This window comes from Mytilus trossulus, chromosome 4, assembly GCF_036588685.1.
Source record: "Mytilus trossulus isolate FHL-02 chromosome 4, PNRI_Mtr1.1.1.hap1, whole genome shotgun sequence".
NCBI lineage: Eukaryota > Metazoa > Mollusca > Bivalvia > Mytilida > Mytilidae > Mytilus > Mytilus trossulus.
The window spans coordinates 16,630,987-16,649,010 of NC_086376.1; the positions used below are offsets into that span (position 1 = coordinate 16,630,987).

The 18,024-nt window shown below is 30.5% G+C and overlaps 1 protein-coding gene across 1 annotated transcript in view; it reads right to left on the bottom strand.

The window, feature by feature from the left end:
• Positions 1-292: 292 nt before the first annotated feature.
• LOC134713762 (adipokinetic hormone/corazonin-related peptide receptor variant I-like) overlaps positions 293-18,024 on the bottom strand; it is a 66,118-nt gene continuing 48,386 nt past the window's right edge. Inside the window, exons 2-6 of the mRNA XM_063575050.1 lie at positions 16,215-16,419; positions 7,038-7,160; positions 5,190-5,253; positions 1,291-1,379; positions 293-910 (exon numbers count right to left, since the gene is read on the bottom strand). Coding sequence (XP_063431120.1) covers positions 783-910; positions 1,291-1,379; positions 5,190-5,253; positions 7,038-7,160; positions 16,215-16,419 — 609 coding nt within the window. The 3' untranslated portion in view covers positions 293-782. The remainder of the gene's footprint in view (positions 911-1,290; positions 1,380-5,189; positions 5,254-7,037; positions 7,161-16,214; positions 16,420-18,024) is intronic.

An 18,024-nucleotide genomic window follows, 5' to 3' on the forward strand; every position in this document is an offset into this window, starting at 1 on the left:
AGTAAATGCTTCTTGAATGATAAGTTGGCAATAGTCCGTGTGTTTAACTTCTAATCAATTAAATATGTTTCAACTAATAAACGGAGATCTCGTTTCCGTCATAAAAAGGGCACATATATGTTATCATTGTTCAACTGCAATTCTTATGAATTCTATTGAAACAATGATTGTTCTTTATATATAAACATATTGAGCCGATTTTAACAACAATTGAGATGTATTTAATTTTTGGCCCTTGTTTTGGTCATGCAACATCTCAACCGATTTTTAAAAGAGTTAATTTGTTTTTTTTGACAAATTTACCCTGATGAAAGAAACTTGCCTAGAGATTAAAATATTTTAACACTGTGAGTCATGCATATATTATGCAAACAGTAACCACATTATTATGAAACAAACATAGTTGTTAATATTACATTGTTTTGTAGGTTTTTTAATTTCACTAAAAACTAAAGACATTACATATTTTAAAGAATGCTAAATGGTTGTTACCTGAAATCTGTTAATTTGCTTATCAAATAATGTATTGCATAATGCATGTTTTAATATCATCGAAGAAGAATCTTTCATTACATAATATAACACGCAAATGCGTCAGTAATAGTAAAAATGTAAACAAACAATTTTTTTTTTTAAAACAGAAATGTTTTTGTAATGCTGTATGTATATACTTGTAAGAAAAAGAATAGATTTTTTACTCTTTATCATAAGTTAACAATTGATAAATCATCAGAGTTCTGTGTAAGACACTTATGGTATATATCACAAGAATGTTATTCGATTCATTTGAAGAACTCCTGTGCTATTGCAGTATTTGGTGTTAATGTATACAGGCCCATTTCACTAAGTCGTCTCTTAAACCAACCTCTCCATTTCCGTGCTTCACGTCTAAAAGCTGTTGTAAACATACCTATAAAAGATGTTGCTAGTTAAAATTAAAAACAAAACATAGTTAAAGAAATACTTTAATACTTGATATGAAAATAAGAAAAAAATATATTTTGGTATATGATTTATGAATATCAAGATATGATTTGTGGTAAAATATTGATTGAATGTATTAACTGAGTGAAAAGGTAAGTAACCATAAGGTGTTTTTTTTTTGTTTGGTTTGAGCTACAAACTATTTCATCATTACGTTTTAAAATCAGTACCGTTCGATAAACAATCAGTTAAAGACCAAACTACTAATGATATCTAAAATATACTTAACAAACCATCTACTATAATATCAATATAAGAATTGAACACATCAAACGTTTATTATGATTTAAACTACACTTATCATACCATAAACAATAGGGTCTATACACGAATTGGAAACAGCAAATATAAACAATCCTCTTTGTACCTTTGGGTTGATAGCCTGGGCGGATTTCCTGGAAAAAAGGAAGAGCTATTCAGAAACACATAGTAATTAGTACGTACAATGTATCAAGGTTGTACCCTGCAGGGCAATGAGACATTCTATATATGAAATCATTCACGCACTTCCTTAATAAAATTTTCTCCTGTTTTTCTTCAATCACAAATATATTAACTATTTTAAGGAACCCGTGCTTATAAAATAAATATTAAGCGCAGATAACAAAAATGAACCGAATTAGATTGTCAGCAGGATAATATAATATGATGATTATTAATAACCAGATTCATATGTGGGCAAAGCTATAATACAAAACAAATATCTCTTCATCCTTAATATCAGTGCTTGTAACAAACAGATTTGTTCTAAAGTAATCTAGCATTGTTCAATGACTATAAAACATATTTGAATTATGATTTTGGACAATTATATATTAATTTACAAAATAAAGATTTATACATGAAATGAAATTTGTTTTTAGATAAAAGTGTTTTAAATGTGGAAGAGACGTCAATGAAGCAACATCACAATTAAACACATAGTGTACCCAGAAAGAACACCCAGGCTTTAACAGTAGATAGTCAAGGCGCAAAAGATACCAGAGGGACAGGCAAACTCATATATAGCCTTCTATACAAGCTGTTGTCAAGCTTTAAATTGCCCAAAGTTTACACAGTTTGTGAATATATAACATATTTTCAATTCAATCTTTTATTAGAAAGTATTTGATGTTTCAATTTAGCAATGCTCGTATTATAACTGGATTTTACAAGACAGTTTATTTTTATTTTTGTATTATTTCTAAATAATTATAAAAGGTTGCTTGCTTATTTTTTCTAACTTCTGTGTTAGTTGTGAAATAAAGTTATTTATCGGGTTCAGAAAGCATGATATTTTCACTAATTGATTTGACAATTTAAATATTGTATCCTTATTTCCTTATGTATAGAATTGTTTTTCACCTTTTTTACATACATGTAAAAACATCAAAAGAGAAAAATAAAGAAATGACGTTTTTTCGTCAAATCTTCCTACCAAAAAATATGAATGTAAATAACGAAATCATGACCGAGTAGTCTATATTTTTTACTATTATTTGTTTTTCATAATACATGGTATAGAAGTTTAATCCAGAACGTATTGTTTTAAAACATAAAAGCTGGTACCAACACCAAACTGTTTCATATAATAAAAACACCGAAAAATCCGATAGCCGAATGAATTATACAATAAATACAATAAATTGCGAATTTCTTTAATTTTATTACAATTCCAATATCATTATGTCAAGACCTATTGGTATTCTCACTCGAGTAAAAGTAATGAAAAGTAAAAATCTACTACTCATTATTTAACAACATCGCGTAATCGTTTATTCAGTATGATCTTGCTTGAAATACTGCTGAGTTTTTTTCGATCTTTAATTGTGTATATTTTCAGTATTCTATTCTTTCTACAATTACTTTTTGTTTTAAAATTTTCCAATTTCGTTTTAAGTTTAATGTTTCCAATATCTGTAATGTGTCTTTATATTTCATTACAAAGTTGAACTAGATGCTGATAGTTTTATAATCTTTAATTTGAATATATTGGTAGTGTTATGGTTATATAATGTCATATGACTATAAAAGAAGACATATCCCAATAAGGTTAACCAACAACCCAGACAACTGTTGAAGCAAAACTTTTCCAGAACTTTATTAGAAAACAAATAGAATACTAATTTCTCTGTTGGAATAGGGTTATATAAAACAAGGAAGAGCAAAAATCAATTACTAACTTTGTCAATCCCCATACTTATTACTGGGAATACTTATCGTCATGATGTCAACGTGGATATTGTCAGAATATAATTTAAATACTAGATACAGTTATCAAAGGTTCCATGGTTATAATTGAATACGCCAGACGCGCGTTTCGTCTACAAAAGACTCATCAGTGACGCTCATGTAAAATAGTTATAAAGCAAAACAAGTACAAACAAGTACAAAGTTGTGCCTCATACGAATAAAAGTGTTTAACTTAAGTCATATGAATCTTGAATAAAACTTTTTTTTAGATAAATATCGACTATACATGTACATTTATTAACAAATCTTCCCATTGTGATACTACAATCCATCCATCCCTATTATGTCTAGAATCCAGAAAGCCTTAAATTTCTTAACAAAAGCATGAAATGCCCATCTCTCGATTAAATATCTGACGTAAATATAAGTTTTAATCATGGTATCTATGATTAATTTATTATGAACCGTAGTTGATACAAATGCATGATAAGGATAATTTTTTCTTCTTCATTCGATGGAAAACCCAATTTAAAACTAGAGTTTTACTTATCACTCTACACATAGCTCATCAGCTGATATAGGAGCCAAAAACACTTGGTATCATTTAGTCAAATATTTGATTAAATGTATCACACTTGTTTGGGAAAATCTCATTACTAAGCAAATTCACAAAAATACCGAGTTTTGATCAAAATTCAAAGCGAAAAGTTCAAAATCAAAGACTTAAACACATTTAACGAAAAGATAACAACAACAACTGTCATTTTCTTGACTTATAATAGGCATTTGTTAAGCAAAAACGATGGCTTAAACGTGATTTTATAGCTACATGTAGCTAAACCTCTCACTTGTATGATACAATGCTGACAATGTTGCGATCTTATATTAAACATTTGTATTTTGTTAACGACTATATATAGTGTGATGAAATATTGCCTATTAATATTTTAATAGTTTGTATTTGTTTCATTGACATTCACTTCATATTATTTATTCACATAAAGTTAGATATGTACAATTTTGATCTTTCCATTAACGTTTAAAAAAAAAGAAATACCTGTTTATCAAGTAACTTCCTGATTCAAAATTATAAGGTTATAACACACGCAATTTCGTTATTGACAGACCATTGGAAAGAAATCATTGACTAGAAATACGATCAGCATGTAAAAAGACCACCACGTGGCTTTGTGACGAAAATGAGTTGAAACATTTCCTGACAAATAATAATTTGATTTCTACATTTCCTGATGCAATGAGTTATTATCAATAAATAGTAATATAAATCAATGATTGAAGAAAGAAATATTTGTACACCAGACACATTTAGATTATATGACATTAATACCAAGTAGACACATTGGTATAAAAGCAACACATTAAGAGAGAATCACAATATCAGTAGCCATTGCTTCGGTGTTAAAATTCAATATAACTAATCCTTAAAATTGTCCTTTTATAAATATATTAGGATATCGAGAAATTAAAATTTGAACTCCTTCAGTTTTGACTATTATATAATGCCCTTTTTGTTAATAAAGCTCGTCAACTCATTTGCTTCGTATACATCTATAGCTTTTAGATATTCGGCTACAGTGTATAAGTTCCTGATGAAGGTAAGTCCAAAAAAGCAGTTTGGGCATATAGAAGTTTTATTGTTTTGTTTTAAGTTGTTTATAACTGTGTTATTATAATAATCATTTGAAAACACATGTTAAACAAAATCAGTTATTCATATGGTCCAACTGTTAGCCGAATACTGTTTTATTTATGTTCTGCCAGATACATTGGTACACATTCGTACTGTTAATCATTTACCAGAAACAAAAGCCATGCAACGTTTTGCTTGGAAGTTCTTGTTTCAGTGAAATTTCATTTTTAATGATTGGTTTTAAGCACTCATAGAAGTTTTAATTAGTGGTTTTTATTCGGGCGTTCGATAAAAACAAATAACAAATCCTTTTACAACATAACTACTATCTTATACTTATAGATGATAATTATCAAATAGCTACTGTAACAATTAAACTTACTTATCTATCCACCACCATGCCGCCATAAAGAAATAAGGTGTCCAACACAGAATAAATACTGTAACTAAAATAAACAAAATACATGAGTAGTGAGATGATTGAAATTATTACTGTGCACCAACAGGTTTCTTTAAACTATTGTCATATTTATCAAAATTTTAATTGTTATAATGCATGTAATTAAAAACCTACCCTTCTTAATTTGTGATGCTTACCGATAAAACAAACTAGATATTCAGACTATTGCACCGTAATAAAGAGGTAGTACTGCCATTGAATGATATTAAAAATGGGATTGGTTGTGATTCAGGTATAAAACGAAACTAGTTTAAATGGAAACAATTTTCTCATTTAACAGTGCGTTTTCTACAAAAAGAGAACCATAGATACAAACTTCCTCTGTAATGCTTGAACAATGTTATTTTGAAAAGAACATCAAATGATTCAATAACATAATCGGGTAACCTTAATAGATGATTTGTTTTTTTTCTAATCACAGGAGAAAAATACATACACATCATAATCCAAGAAAAAGCATATCGCCATGAATTTTTAATTTCACTTGCTAATGTATGACAAAAAGATTGTATGCTGTCCTAAACATTTCTTTTTGTATTTCTTCATCATGTTTGGACGTATTTGCAGACAATATATTTTATTTTTAACTTTTGAATAACTTTGGAGTTGACGCCATTTATTATACCTATCCTATTATAATTTCATGTTTAACGCCTATGCGTGTCATCAATTGGGTTAAAAGTGAATGGCGAGTTTTGTTTTACGTGACTCAGACTGAAGATAAATATAGATGATCAGTCTGTATCTTATTCTGTTTATGTAGGTAAATCGTAATCAAGCAAGGAAACAAATTGCCGTTAGGAGAAGCAATTTACGTATAACCGTGCTAGTTACGGAAATAAAGAGACCTATAAAATGTACATGATTTCATTTTATATTTCCAAATATACTTTCTGATGATGTAGCTGTTCTGTCATGGAAGCGATGAATAATACATATATTCTACTTTAAAGAAATAGGAAGATGTGGTATGAGTGCGAACGAGATAACTCTCCATCCAAATAACAATTTTTAAAAGTGAACCATTAAAGATCAATGTACGGCCTTCAACACGGAGCCTGGGCTCACACCGAACAACAAGCTATAAAAGACCCTAAGATTACTATTGTAAAACCATTCAAAGGGAAAACCAACGGTCAAATCCATATGAAAAAACGAGAAACGAGAAACTCGTACAAATTACATAAACAAACGAAAACTACTGCACATCAGATTCCTGACTTAGGACAGGTGCAAAATATGCTTGAAATAGGTTCCCCTAGTCGATTGTAACTGCTTTTGTCCTCAACCTTTTAAACCATCCACTACCATCCCTTTGTTATACTTTTACACCAAGGCATATATATTCAGATTTATTGAAAAACCATCGTCTTTTAGTTGTATGCTATATGTATATAGATTTCTCTTAGCAAAATTAGGAACATTGCCCATATACTTTCAATTGGTGTGCAGAACATTGATTGATTCAGTACTTGTTGGTACTTTCTATTTGTTGGTACTTTATATATATCTTGTTACATCTTGATATATCTTGTTATATCTTGTTATATCTTGTTATAAAACCAGGTTTATTCAAGTATACTTCCGGAAAATGATTTTACCATGTCAGAACTATGTTTTGTCAAATGTGTAATATTAAGGCTCAAGGCTTATTTTGTCAGTTTATTCTTTTTGGATATTCCTTGGGGTATAATATTTTTGTTATTATTATTTTTTTATGTGGTAATGTTAACTTAAGAATTATTGCATACGATATAGTATTAAGCATACCTATTACTAACGTCATCTTTAATGTGCGTATTCTTGCTTTTCCTATTTTTCCTGCTCGGGCACAGTGATGAGCTGGAAACGTATGACATCTATATTTAAATTCACCATATTCAAGGCAATCATCTGAAATCAGAAAGTTGAGATCAAAGGTTAGTGCTTACTAAGTATATTTTATAGTCGACTTCAAACTAGAAACTTTTCAACTGTCAGCGTCCCGTTCTTCATCAGTATAAAGTCCTCTGCTCGATACTATGTCATTTGTACATCTAAATTAGAACGATACTCTCATGCAGGTTCACATTATTATCAAACGTAGATAAAAGAAGATGTGGTATGCGAGAAGCGAAAAATACTTTTGAACCACATCAACAAACGACAAGTACTGAACATCAGGTTCTAAATAGTTACAAACATTCTCTCTTACATGAAACAATGGTGTAACATCTCAACATAAAAAGACGCACTATAAAATATCAATAGAAATGGCTGACTAGAATCTCAATAAAAAGACACAATCACACAAGTGAACAGTGCAAATAGACTTCATATGAAAGGGTTTTCACCTGCCAAAAAAAAACTGTCTCAAGAGAAATAAGAAAAAGTACTGACTCCAAAGCAACATAATCATTACATCACGAATGTGTTGAATTGACCGAGTCGAAGTGAGTGTCATTTAATGAGTTCCTTATAGCAGCAACAGTATATTACATGACTTTTTGTGTAGTTATGAGGCAAAATATGTTCCTGTGCAGAAAATTCCAGTGGAACTTATATATCATGAAATATGTTCTAGGAGAACTTTTTTCACAGATAATTTCTAGAAAGAAATCATATTGATTGTATCTTTACTCAAGTTTATCCCTACGTTATTTTTTAAACAATAAAAATGCGAATGAATGAAACAAAGACAGCACTAATTAACAAAAGCAACCTTGGTCAACATGCATTATCATTGATCAGCATATGAGTGAAGACAAGTAATAATCAACTTTATTAGTTTCCAATTGAAGTTATAAATTGAGGGTCAGTTGAAAACAAAACTGTACGACAAAAGTGATAAGTTCAGCTTCCCAAGAACTTTCTATTTCTATTTAGTAACATTCCAGCAGCGCCTGCATACGGAGTGTAAATATTCCAATTGATACGATAATCTCGGGCTTGTGTTTCCTATCATGATTTTCCTGATAGAGTATTGCTGATCACAAGTAAGCTTTTAAACCAAGAGTTCCAAATGGTGAAGTCTAAATCATCCCTTCGTAGATTTTTACGAAAGCCATCGCAAGTTGGTCGACCGTTAAGAAATAACCAATTCTCAGATGATATCGAATATGTTACTTATGTCGTTACTACAATACCCTTCCCTTTTCACGAAGTCACCTACCGAATTAGACCATTTACCGGATTCGTAATATCATAAGCAACACGACGGGTGCCACATGTAGCAACTGAGACCATCCCCAGTTTTTGGTGGAGTTCGTGTTGCTTAGTCTTAAGTTTTCTAGGTTATGTCTTCTGTACTATTAGTTGTCTGTTTGTCTTTTTATTTTTAGTCATGGCGTTTGTCAGTTTATTTTCAATCTATGAGTTTGACTATCACTCTGATATCATTCCTCCATTTTCCACCTCTGCCTTCTTGGTATTTCTTTATTTGTGTAATGAAGTTCTATCATTTTGTGGAAAATACATATTCCTGACACACCTTCCAAAAATATCAAAAGTAATCATCAATTAGACCGTTAGTTTTCTCGTTTGACTTGTTTTACATTGTCACTTCGGAGTCTTTTAAAGCTGACTATGCGGTTTGCTCATCGTTGCAGGCCGTATGATGACATATAGTTGTTTTTGTCTGTGTCATTTGGTCTCTTGTGGAGAATTGTCTCATTGGCAATCATACCACATCTTCTACTTTTTTTTCTTTAAAGTAGAAAGTGTGAGTGCACAAATGTTTACTTCTTTCTATGTTTATTTAATGACCAAATCAGATATAAATATAAGATAAGCTGGACAGATATTATATTGACTGCGGAGGAAGCCATCTTTATTGACATAAGTTCATGATTAATTTACCACGCTAGTGATAAGATATAGGATTAGCCGGATACATATAAATCACTGAGACGAAACATCAGCAACTGGCAAGCACTGTATATTACGCAATTGAAACCTTAACTAAAGCAAATTAACAAAAAAAAAACAAAAAAAAAAAAACCGCAAATTCTGCTGCAATTTTACTTTCGTTTGTTATAAAAGTTGTAAATAATGTAAAATGTCGAATTCAAACCTCATGCTTGCAATAGAACAGACCTAATTTAGTTGGTACTTTTACACTGTTTAGTTAGTAAGAAAGTAGTGACTTTATTAAGGGGGGTGATTCAATTAGCATTAACTAATCTACTTGGGCTCTCACTGTTTTGTTACATCGTTTAATAAAATATCACAGATTGCAGGTTTATATTTTTGTAAACTAGACATTAACATAGATTTCGAATATGACACTCTTCGTTTGTTGTGTAAACAAATCCAGGGTTTCAGTCTCGAAAAATAAGAAATTCAATTAAATGATTGAAAAGTAAGTTTACATGTAGTTGTATTTGTAAAGTTATCTGTAGTGAAACGATCGGTACTCCAATTGTACGTAAAATAAGGGAATGCATGATAGGGCCATCATTTGATCGAGAGAATTGTGATATAAAAAGAAATACTTTGAATCTTAACTTGTTCGCTGTTAATCAGTATGTTTTTGTTTTTTTTTTATCTGGCATTGTCAAATTTATCCTCCCATGTTATCTAAAACAACTTGGGGCCTCGGTTGATGAGTGAACTGATTGCAAACAAATTTTCTGACCAGATCTGATATTACAGTAGTTAAAAGATCTGACTATTGGCTACAAGACTGAAAAATATATATATATAATTTTTCAAGACTGAAAAATATATATATATAATTTTTCAGATTTTGACGTTTCAGATTAATACTTTAAATTGAATCATGTTCATTTGAGGTAAGACAGTAACTAATTGTCCTCAAAGACGCATTTCGGATGAAGGCATTAATACCTAGACAAGAAAGTTGCGTCATGAAAAACATATTTGAAGTAGAAAAGACACATGGTATCTTATGCAATGTTGTTAATCTGAGTATATCGTCGTATTTTGGTCAAGCAGCTACACTATAATTTAGTGTCAAGTAATACTTTGTAGATCGACAATGTCAACTTTGACACTTTCTTCACGTCGCAGTGGTATCATAAATATCATTTCGCACTAAAGTAGCAAATACATTCTTTTATGATCATACTTTCTGAAAATAAATTTTGTGTATCGTATTGAAAATGAACTACATCTTGTATTTTAACATGTTTTGACGACCGATATTCTCTTTTGATATTGGTCGGGCACAGCATGCTAGTAATTACGTTTTTAAATATTCTTTGATATAATACAAAGAGTTGAGAAATAAACGTCTTTGGTTACAACTAACCAGCTTCGGTTGTTTTCCCTGTTGGGATTCAATATGATGAACTATTGATGAACCATAGGAACTACTCATAAAACCATTGCAATGTATGAACTAATTGAAATCCGCTGGTATACTTGATTGTGGTAAAAGATCAAAGTTGAGGTCATGTTTAATTTATATACCTTTTCTGCTGTATTCTCTTTATTTATAATTATGTAATATCATTTATAAACAGATGTCTGTAGTATAATCAGCAGTGAAACCAAAACAATAATTTAGTTTTGATGAATAGTTTTTCAGTTGTTGTGACAACTGTTAAAATTAACCATACTTCTGTTAAAAGTTGTAGACATCAAGATATAATGTTAACTAACGTCAAAATGTCTTTTTCATACAACGTCTCAATTATTTGATTCTCCCTGGGCTTTCATGTTTAAAAAAAAAGAACATGTTGTAGGATTTCAATGAGACAACTCTTCAAAGAGAGCAGATGACACAGAAATTAATACCTAGAATCTCCATTTAGACTGTTTTCTCCTCATGTTAATTTCCAATATTTCTTGATATTCAAAAATAATATAGAAATGCTCTCAAAAATATTACTTTTCCTTTAAACACTTAGGATTCCTTTGTGACATGTCAGATTTTCATAACATATTAAAGAAATATACGTTTTGAATGTACATTGGAGGAATTATTTCTTCTTTCATGTTTTTCTTAAATTTTTCTAATTGTAAATAGTTATCAAAAGTACCAGGGTTATAATTGTATACGCCAGACGTGCGTTTCGTCTACATAAGACTCATCATTGACGCTCAGATCGAAATAGTTAAAAAGCCAAACAAATACAAAGTAATCTATTCTAATACAATTATTTTGAAATATTAAGATTTGTCATTTTCTAAACAGGAAGTCGTTTATGAAAATGTTGCCACTTTGAAATTTATCGGAAACATCGTCAATCCCGTTTTTAAATCTTTAAGAAATAGTGTTAACGAAAACATTATTTACCAGAGGCGTATTATGACGATTATTGTCTCTACAATGAACCTACCACGGTATTTTGACATAATGAGTGAGACATATTTAGAACAGTCGCTGCTTGATTTCCTGGTTGTATGAGCACACTTCCAGGTTAAGTGTTTTTGTTTGTTTTTCTTCATCTAATAAGTTTTGAATATGTTGTTTATCCTTCTTGAATTCATGATTTCTTATCATTGCTATGTACCTTGAAAGTGTCATTAAATAAAGCAATGTATATGTCATGACTATATAACGAGTTAAGCTGCTTTTAAATATGTACAACTTGTTACGAATTTTGGGTCCTCAATACTCTTTAACTTTTTACCTGTTTGACTTTATAACTATTTTGATCTGAGTTTCACTGATAGGTCTTCTGTAGACGAAATGTGCGTCTGATGTATTGAATTATATTCCTGGAACCTTTGATAACTTTATACAAGACCTAAATTTGATTTTTAGTAAATTTTTCGTGAAAATGGTATAAAAAAAAATAGAAGTGAAGACAAGTAATAGTCATTCTTATTAGTTTTCAATTGAAATTAAAAATTGACAACGAGGGTCAGTTTAACCTGTGAACTTTCCAGCAGCGCCTACATACGGAGTATATATCTTCCAATTCATACGATATGCTCGGGCTTGTGTTTTCTATCATGATTTACTTGATAAAGGATTACATCTCACAAGGAAACTGTTAAACTAAGTGTTCCAAATGGTAAAGTTGAAATCATCCCTCCGTCAATTTTACGGAAGCCATCATGAGTTGGTTGCCAGTTTTCCAGATGATATCAGATATGTTCCTTATGTGGTAACTACAATATCCTTCCCTTTCCACGAATGTGACCTACCAAGTTAGATATTTACTTGATTTATTATAACATAAGCAACACGACGGGTGTGACATTAAAAATATTAAAAGTCATCTTCAAATAGGCCGTTAGTTTTCTCGTTTGACTTGTTTTACATCGTCATTTCAGAGCCTGTTAACCTAACGGCCCTCAACGATGAGCAACTCTCATACTGCACATCTTCTTTTTTATGTCAAGTAAAAAGAGTGAGTGAAAAATTGTTTAATTTTATCTGTGTTTATTTAATGACCGAATCAGATATAAATATAAGATAAGCTGGACAGACATCTTATTTACTGCGGAGGAAGCCATCGCTATTGACATAAGTTCATGATTAATTTACCACGCTAGTGATAAGATATAAGATTAGCCGGAAACATATAAATCACTGAGACGAAACATCAGCAACTGGCAAAAACTGCATATTACGCAATTGAAAACTAAAGCAAATTTACAAAAAAAACAACCTATTACTCGGTTATGAAATATTGGCAAATACTATTTTTAAATTAGCAAAGGGCATGAGATGAAATATCTTAAGTAAGATAAGAAACAGTGGTGGGCTGATAAGTTGATAGATATTGAACTATTCTCACTACGTACAATAAGGGAATGCATGAAAGGGCCACCATTTGTCATAGTGAATTTTGATATAAAAAGAAATACTTTGAATCTAAACTTGATGGCTGTCAAACATCAGTATGTTTCTCTTTGATCTGGATCTGTCAAATTTATCCTCACATGTTATCTAAAACAACTTAGGGGCATCGGTCGATAAGTGAACAGATTGCAAACAAATTTATCTGATTGCAAACAAATTTAAATGATTGCAAACAAATTTTCTGAACAGATCTGATATTACAGTAGTTATTAGATCTGACTATTGGCTAGAAGACTGAAAAAAAAATTGAATGATATATTTTTCAAATTCTGACGTTTCAGATAAATATTTTAAATATAACCATGTTTATTTGAGGTAAGACAGTAACTAATTGTCCTAATAGACGCATTTCGGATGAAGGCATTAATACCTAGACAAGAAAGTTCCGTCATGAAAAACATATTTGAAGCAGAATAGGCACATGTTATCTTATACAATGTTCTTTATGTGAATATATCGTCGTATTTTGGTCAAGCAGCTACACTATAATTTAGTGTCAAGTAATACTTTGTAGATCGACAATGTCAACTTTGACACTTTCTTCACGTCACAGTGGTATCATAAATATCATTTCGCGCTAAAGTAGCCAATACATTCTATTATGATCATTAATTTTCTGAAAATACATTTTTAATACGGTATTGAAAATGTACTACATCTTTTATTTTAACATGTTTTGATGACCGATATTCTCTTTTGAAATTGGTCGGGCACAGCATGCTAGTAATTACGTTTTTAAATATTCTTTGATATAATACAAAGAGTTGAGAAAGAATCGTCTTTGGTTACAACTAACCAGCTTCGGTTGTTTTCCCTGTTGGGATTCAATATGATGAACTATTGATGAACCATAGGAACTACTCATAAAAGCATTGCAATGTATGAACTAATTGAAATCCGCTGGTATACTTGATTGTGGTAAAAGATCAAAGTTGAGGTCATGTTTAATTTATATACCTTTTCTGTTGTATTCTCTTTATTTATAATTATGTAATATCATTTATAAACAGATGTATGTAGTATAATCAGCAGTGAAGCCAAAAAATTTAATTTAGTTTTGATGAAAAGTTTTCCAGTTGTTGTGACAACTGTTAAAAATAAACCATACTTCTGTAAAGTTGTATACACTAGTATATAATGTTAACTAACGTCAAAATATCTTTTTTATACAACGTCTCAATTATTTGATTCGCTTTGTGCTTTCATGTTTTAAAAAAAAGAACATGTTGAGCGGATGACACAGAAATTAACACATAAAGTCTCTATTTAGACTGTTTTCCCCTCATGTTAATTTCAAATATTTCTTGATATTCAAAAATAATATATAAATGCTCTCAAAACTATTACTTTTCCTTTAAATACTTAAAATTCCTTTGTGACATGTCAGATTTTCATAACATATAAAAGAAATAAACATTTTGAATGAACATTGGAGGAATCATTTCTTCTTTCACGTTTTTCTTAACTTTTTCTAATTGTAATCTATTCTAATACAATTAACTTCCAGGTAAGCCGTTTTTTGTTTTGTTTTCTTCATCTTATAAGTTTTGAATATGCTGTTTATCCTTCTTGAATTCATGATTTCTTATAATTGCTTTGTACCTTGAAAGTGTCATTAAATAAAGCAATGAATATTTCATGACTATATTACGAGTTAAATTGCTTTTACATATTATGTAAAACAAAACAAACAACAAAATAAAAACCCACGTTCATCGGGAACATATTTAGTCAAATAGTTGAAAGCCAGAGATGTATTAGAACCGCAACAGTTGAAGACATACAAAACATGTACATGACAAACACTCCTATATGTATAGCCAAACCATCTAAGTTAATTTCTGTCTGAGTGAGTTGAAACCTAAGTTTATCTATATTTAATATCTTAACTTTTAACAGTCTTCATCTCATTCACGGTACTAGATATAAAGGCTAGGAAGACAGTTGTATCGTTATCGGCAGTGTGTAAAATTTATATCCAAGGAAGAGATTACCTTAGCCGTATGTGGCACAACTTGTTACGAATTTTGGGTCCATTAAGCTCTTTAAATTTTTACTTATTTGACTTTATAACTATTTTAATTTGAGTTTCACTGATAGGTCTTATGTAGACGAAATGCGCGTCTGGCGCATTAAATTATATTCCTTGCCCCTCTGATAACTTTATACAATACCTACATTTGGTTTTTATTAAATTTTTCGTGAAAATGTTTAAACAAAAAATTCCGTCTGTTTTCCCGTTATTACGTTATTTACAGTCAAACCTTACACTAGTATTGAAAAGCTTTAACTGAGTTTCAAGTTGGGAAATTGATGTTTGGTCCATATATACAAGTAAACATGTATCTTTATCATCGGAAATCAAAATCAAGCCTCATAGTCAAGATTAAACCACTTCGTGTGATATAAATTAACTTTGTTGTCTGTTCTATGGTCGGGTTGTTGTCTCTTTGACACATTCCGCATTTCCATTCTCAATTTGTATTATCATCGATACCTGGCATGAAATTTTGAATTTGCACCATCGCCCGTTTAATCTACAAAAGACTAATCAGTGACGCTCGAATAAAAAAAGTTAAGAGGCTAAAAACAAGTACGAAGTTGAAAAGGATTGAGGAACTTGAACATTGGAAAGATTCATAAAATCAATGTACATTGTAATGATGCACTAAATATTAAAATGATGATATATATATACCATCTGGAAATTTAGAACACGACTCCATCACTGAATTGACGTCTTATATTAGTATTCATATTATCGTCTGATGAGGTCAAGTAGTGAATATTATTCAAAGTGTTTGAACCCGTTCTTGTTTTCTTACTTGCTTTGGCTTTATGATGATTGCAAATACTAATCAATTTGAAATATAAAGACAATATACGTAGGTCAGTTTTGGCGTCACGATTTGAAACTATACATTATTTATAAACATGATAATATCAAAGGAACAACTCTTATTAGAATAATATCATCTCGTTGTTTTTTAATTTCCTTTTTGTGCAGATGTTTTTGTTATTTGTTTAATGATATTTGATATATGTTTGCGCTGTTTCATTTGTCTAATAAGGAAGTGTTAAAAAATTGTACATTTAGTACAAAAAGATTAACATGAGTTCAAAATATGTGTTTGCATTATGTAAGGATTAATAAGAAAAATCACAAATAAGAAAATGATTTAACATACCTTTAGCTAGCTTTGCATTCTTTGAGATTTTATGAAGTATCAAACAATAGGATGTAGTGATGATTACCAAAGGTGTTACATAAACTGTGATTAGATTAAACAAGTTGTAAGCTAGCTCATGTCTTGGTGTCGGAAAAAAACCAAATGTCACACACTGTGTGTACCAAGTAAAAATTGGATGTCGCTCTACATGGAATATTATACTCTACAAATAGAAAAAACAATTAGATATAGACACAGACATCAATAAATTTAGAAAAGCATGTCTATGAGCAACACATTTCTTGAAGTAATGTCATACATCAAGAGTTTTAACAAACAGTAATCAAGATAGGTTTTTCTTTTTTTGTTGGAATTTGTATTTGTGTTTTGGGTATGATCGCCGAAACTGGACCATTTGATAAGAAAATAACTATAGAAATTTCCAAAAATGTATTATAAGATCGAATAGGCACATTTTGTTTCAACCCAATGAAATGTGTATTATCTGTAACTATAAAAAGTGTAAGCGTTTGTAGGTGTACTTTGATAAAATTAGACCGCGATAAAAAACAAACACAAAACAAATCCCGTGTTCTTCTGCTAATAGACTAAGTCTCTGAGGGTATTTGCTTTATCTCGTTGTGTTGCATTTTTCTCATTCAAATTATTGCTTCCTTGTCTATTATTTTCTTCATGTTTGGCCGTTTCTTATATTTGAAATTCTGCCTAGTTTGTATATGATGTTTGATTTTTAGATATTTAATCCTCGAGCTTCACTATAGAGACATTAATTGTCAATATGCACATCTGTTGCAGTAAAACTGGTACCGATAGCGTAATTGTGACATTTTCGGTAAGTTATTGATTTCGAATGAATATCATCCTAAGCCAAATTGATGCAATTAGTTAAGTTAAGTTAAGCCGTAAACGACTCATAGACAGGAGGAAAAAAACACAGAAAAGATGCAGACACAAATGTAGAATGTCAAAATTTTAAAATCAAGATAGCGATTTTTGAAAACAGCGTAGGACGGATCATATATTCAACTTAAATACGGACACTAGATCAAAGTATTTCAAAAGTATCTGCGTTATATCTTTATAACATAATACATTGTTTAAGATGTAAAGTTCAAAATGTTTGCATCAAATTAAGAGCTCTCATAAAATAATTTTACTATTTCGCAAATTATAGGTGTTTCAAGAACATCTTGTTTGATATGTCATACGTTTATAAAAGATGCGTATTCATATGCCTTTAAAGAAGTGTTTTGAATGGAAATCAAACTTTTATAATTTACATGTGTCCGCATCCGAAACACTTTAATCTAACTAATTGACAACCCAATAAGGGTAAGATACCTACGGACATATGGACAAAAGGGTCTATTTTTGGTCAAATTTGCTATAGGAAGTTAAGACCTCAGTTTTGTAATAGTAACTAACCTATCAGTGGAGGATTTAAAAAGTGATAAGATTCAAGTCATTGCAGTCCCGGAGCCCTGAATTCTGGCTTGAGGGACTTGCACTATATTAACTGTATCTACTAATTGCTAGAAGTGAATATAAAAACAGTACAGACAATGCGCGTTTCTGTTATCAGAACGCTTAAACCAAAATTTGACTGAGAAATACTTTCTCACTTCAGGAACCATGTGATCCAAACGGAAAAATAAAAAAAAGTAATGAAAAGTGGGAACCTTCGTATTTTATGAATTTCTTAAATAACTAATGAAGGGGATTTCAAAATGGCATGATTTCATTTATTTCAGGGAAGATGAACTACGTACTGATCATGAGCAAATCATGTTACTGTATGTACAATAAT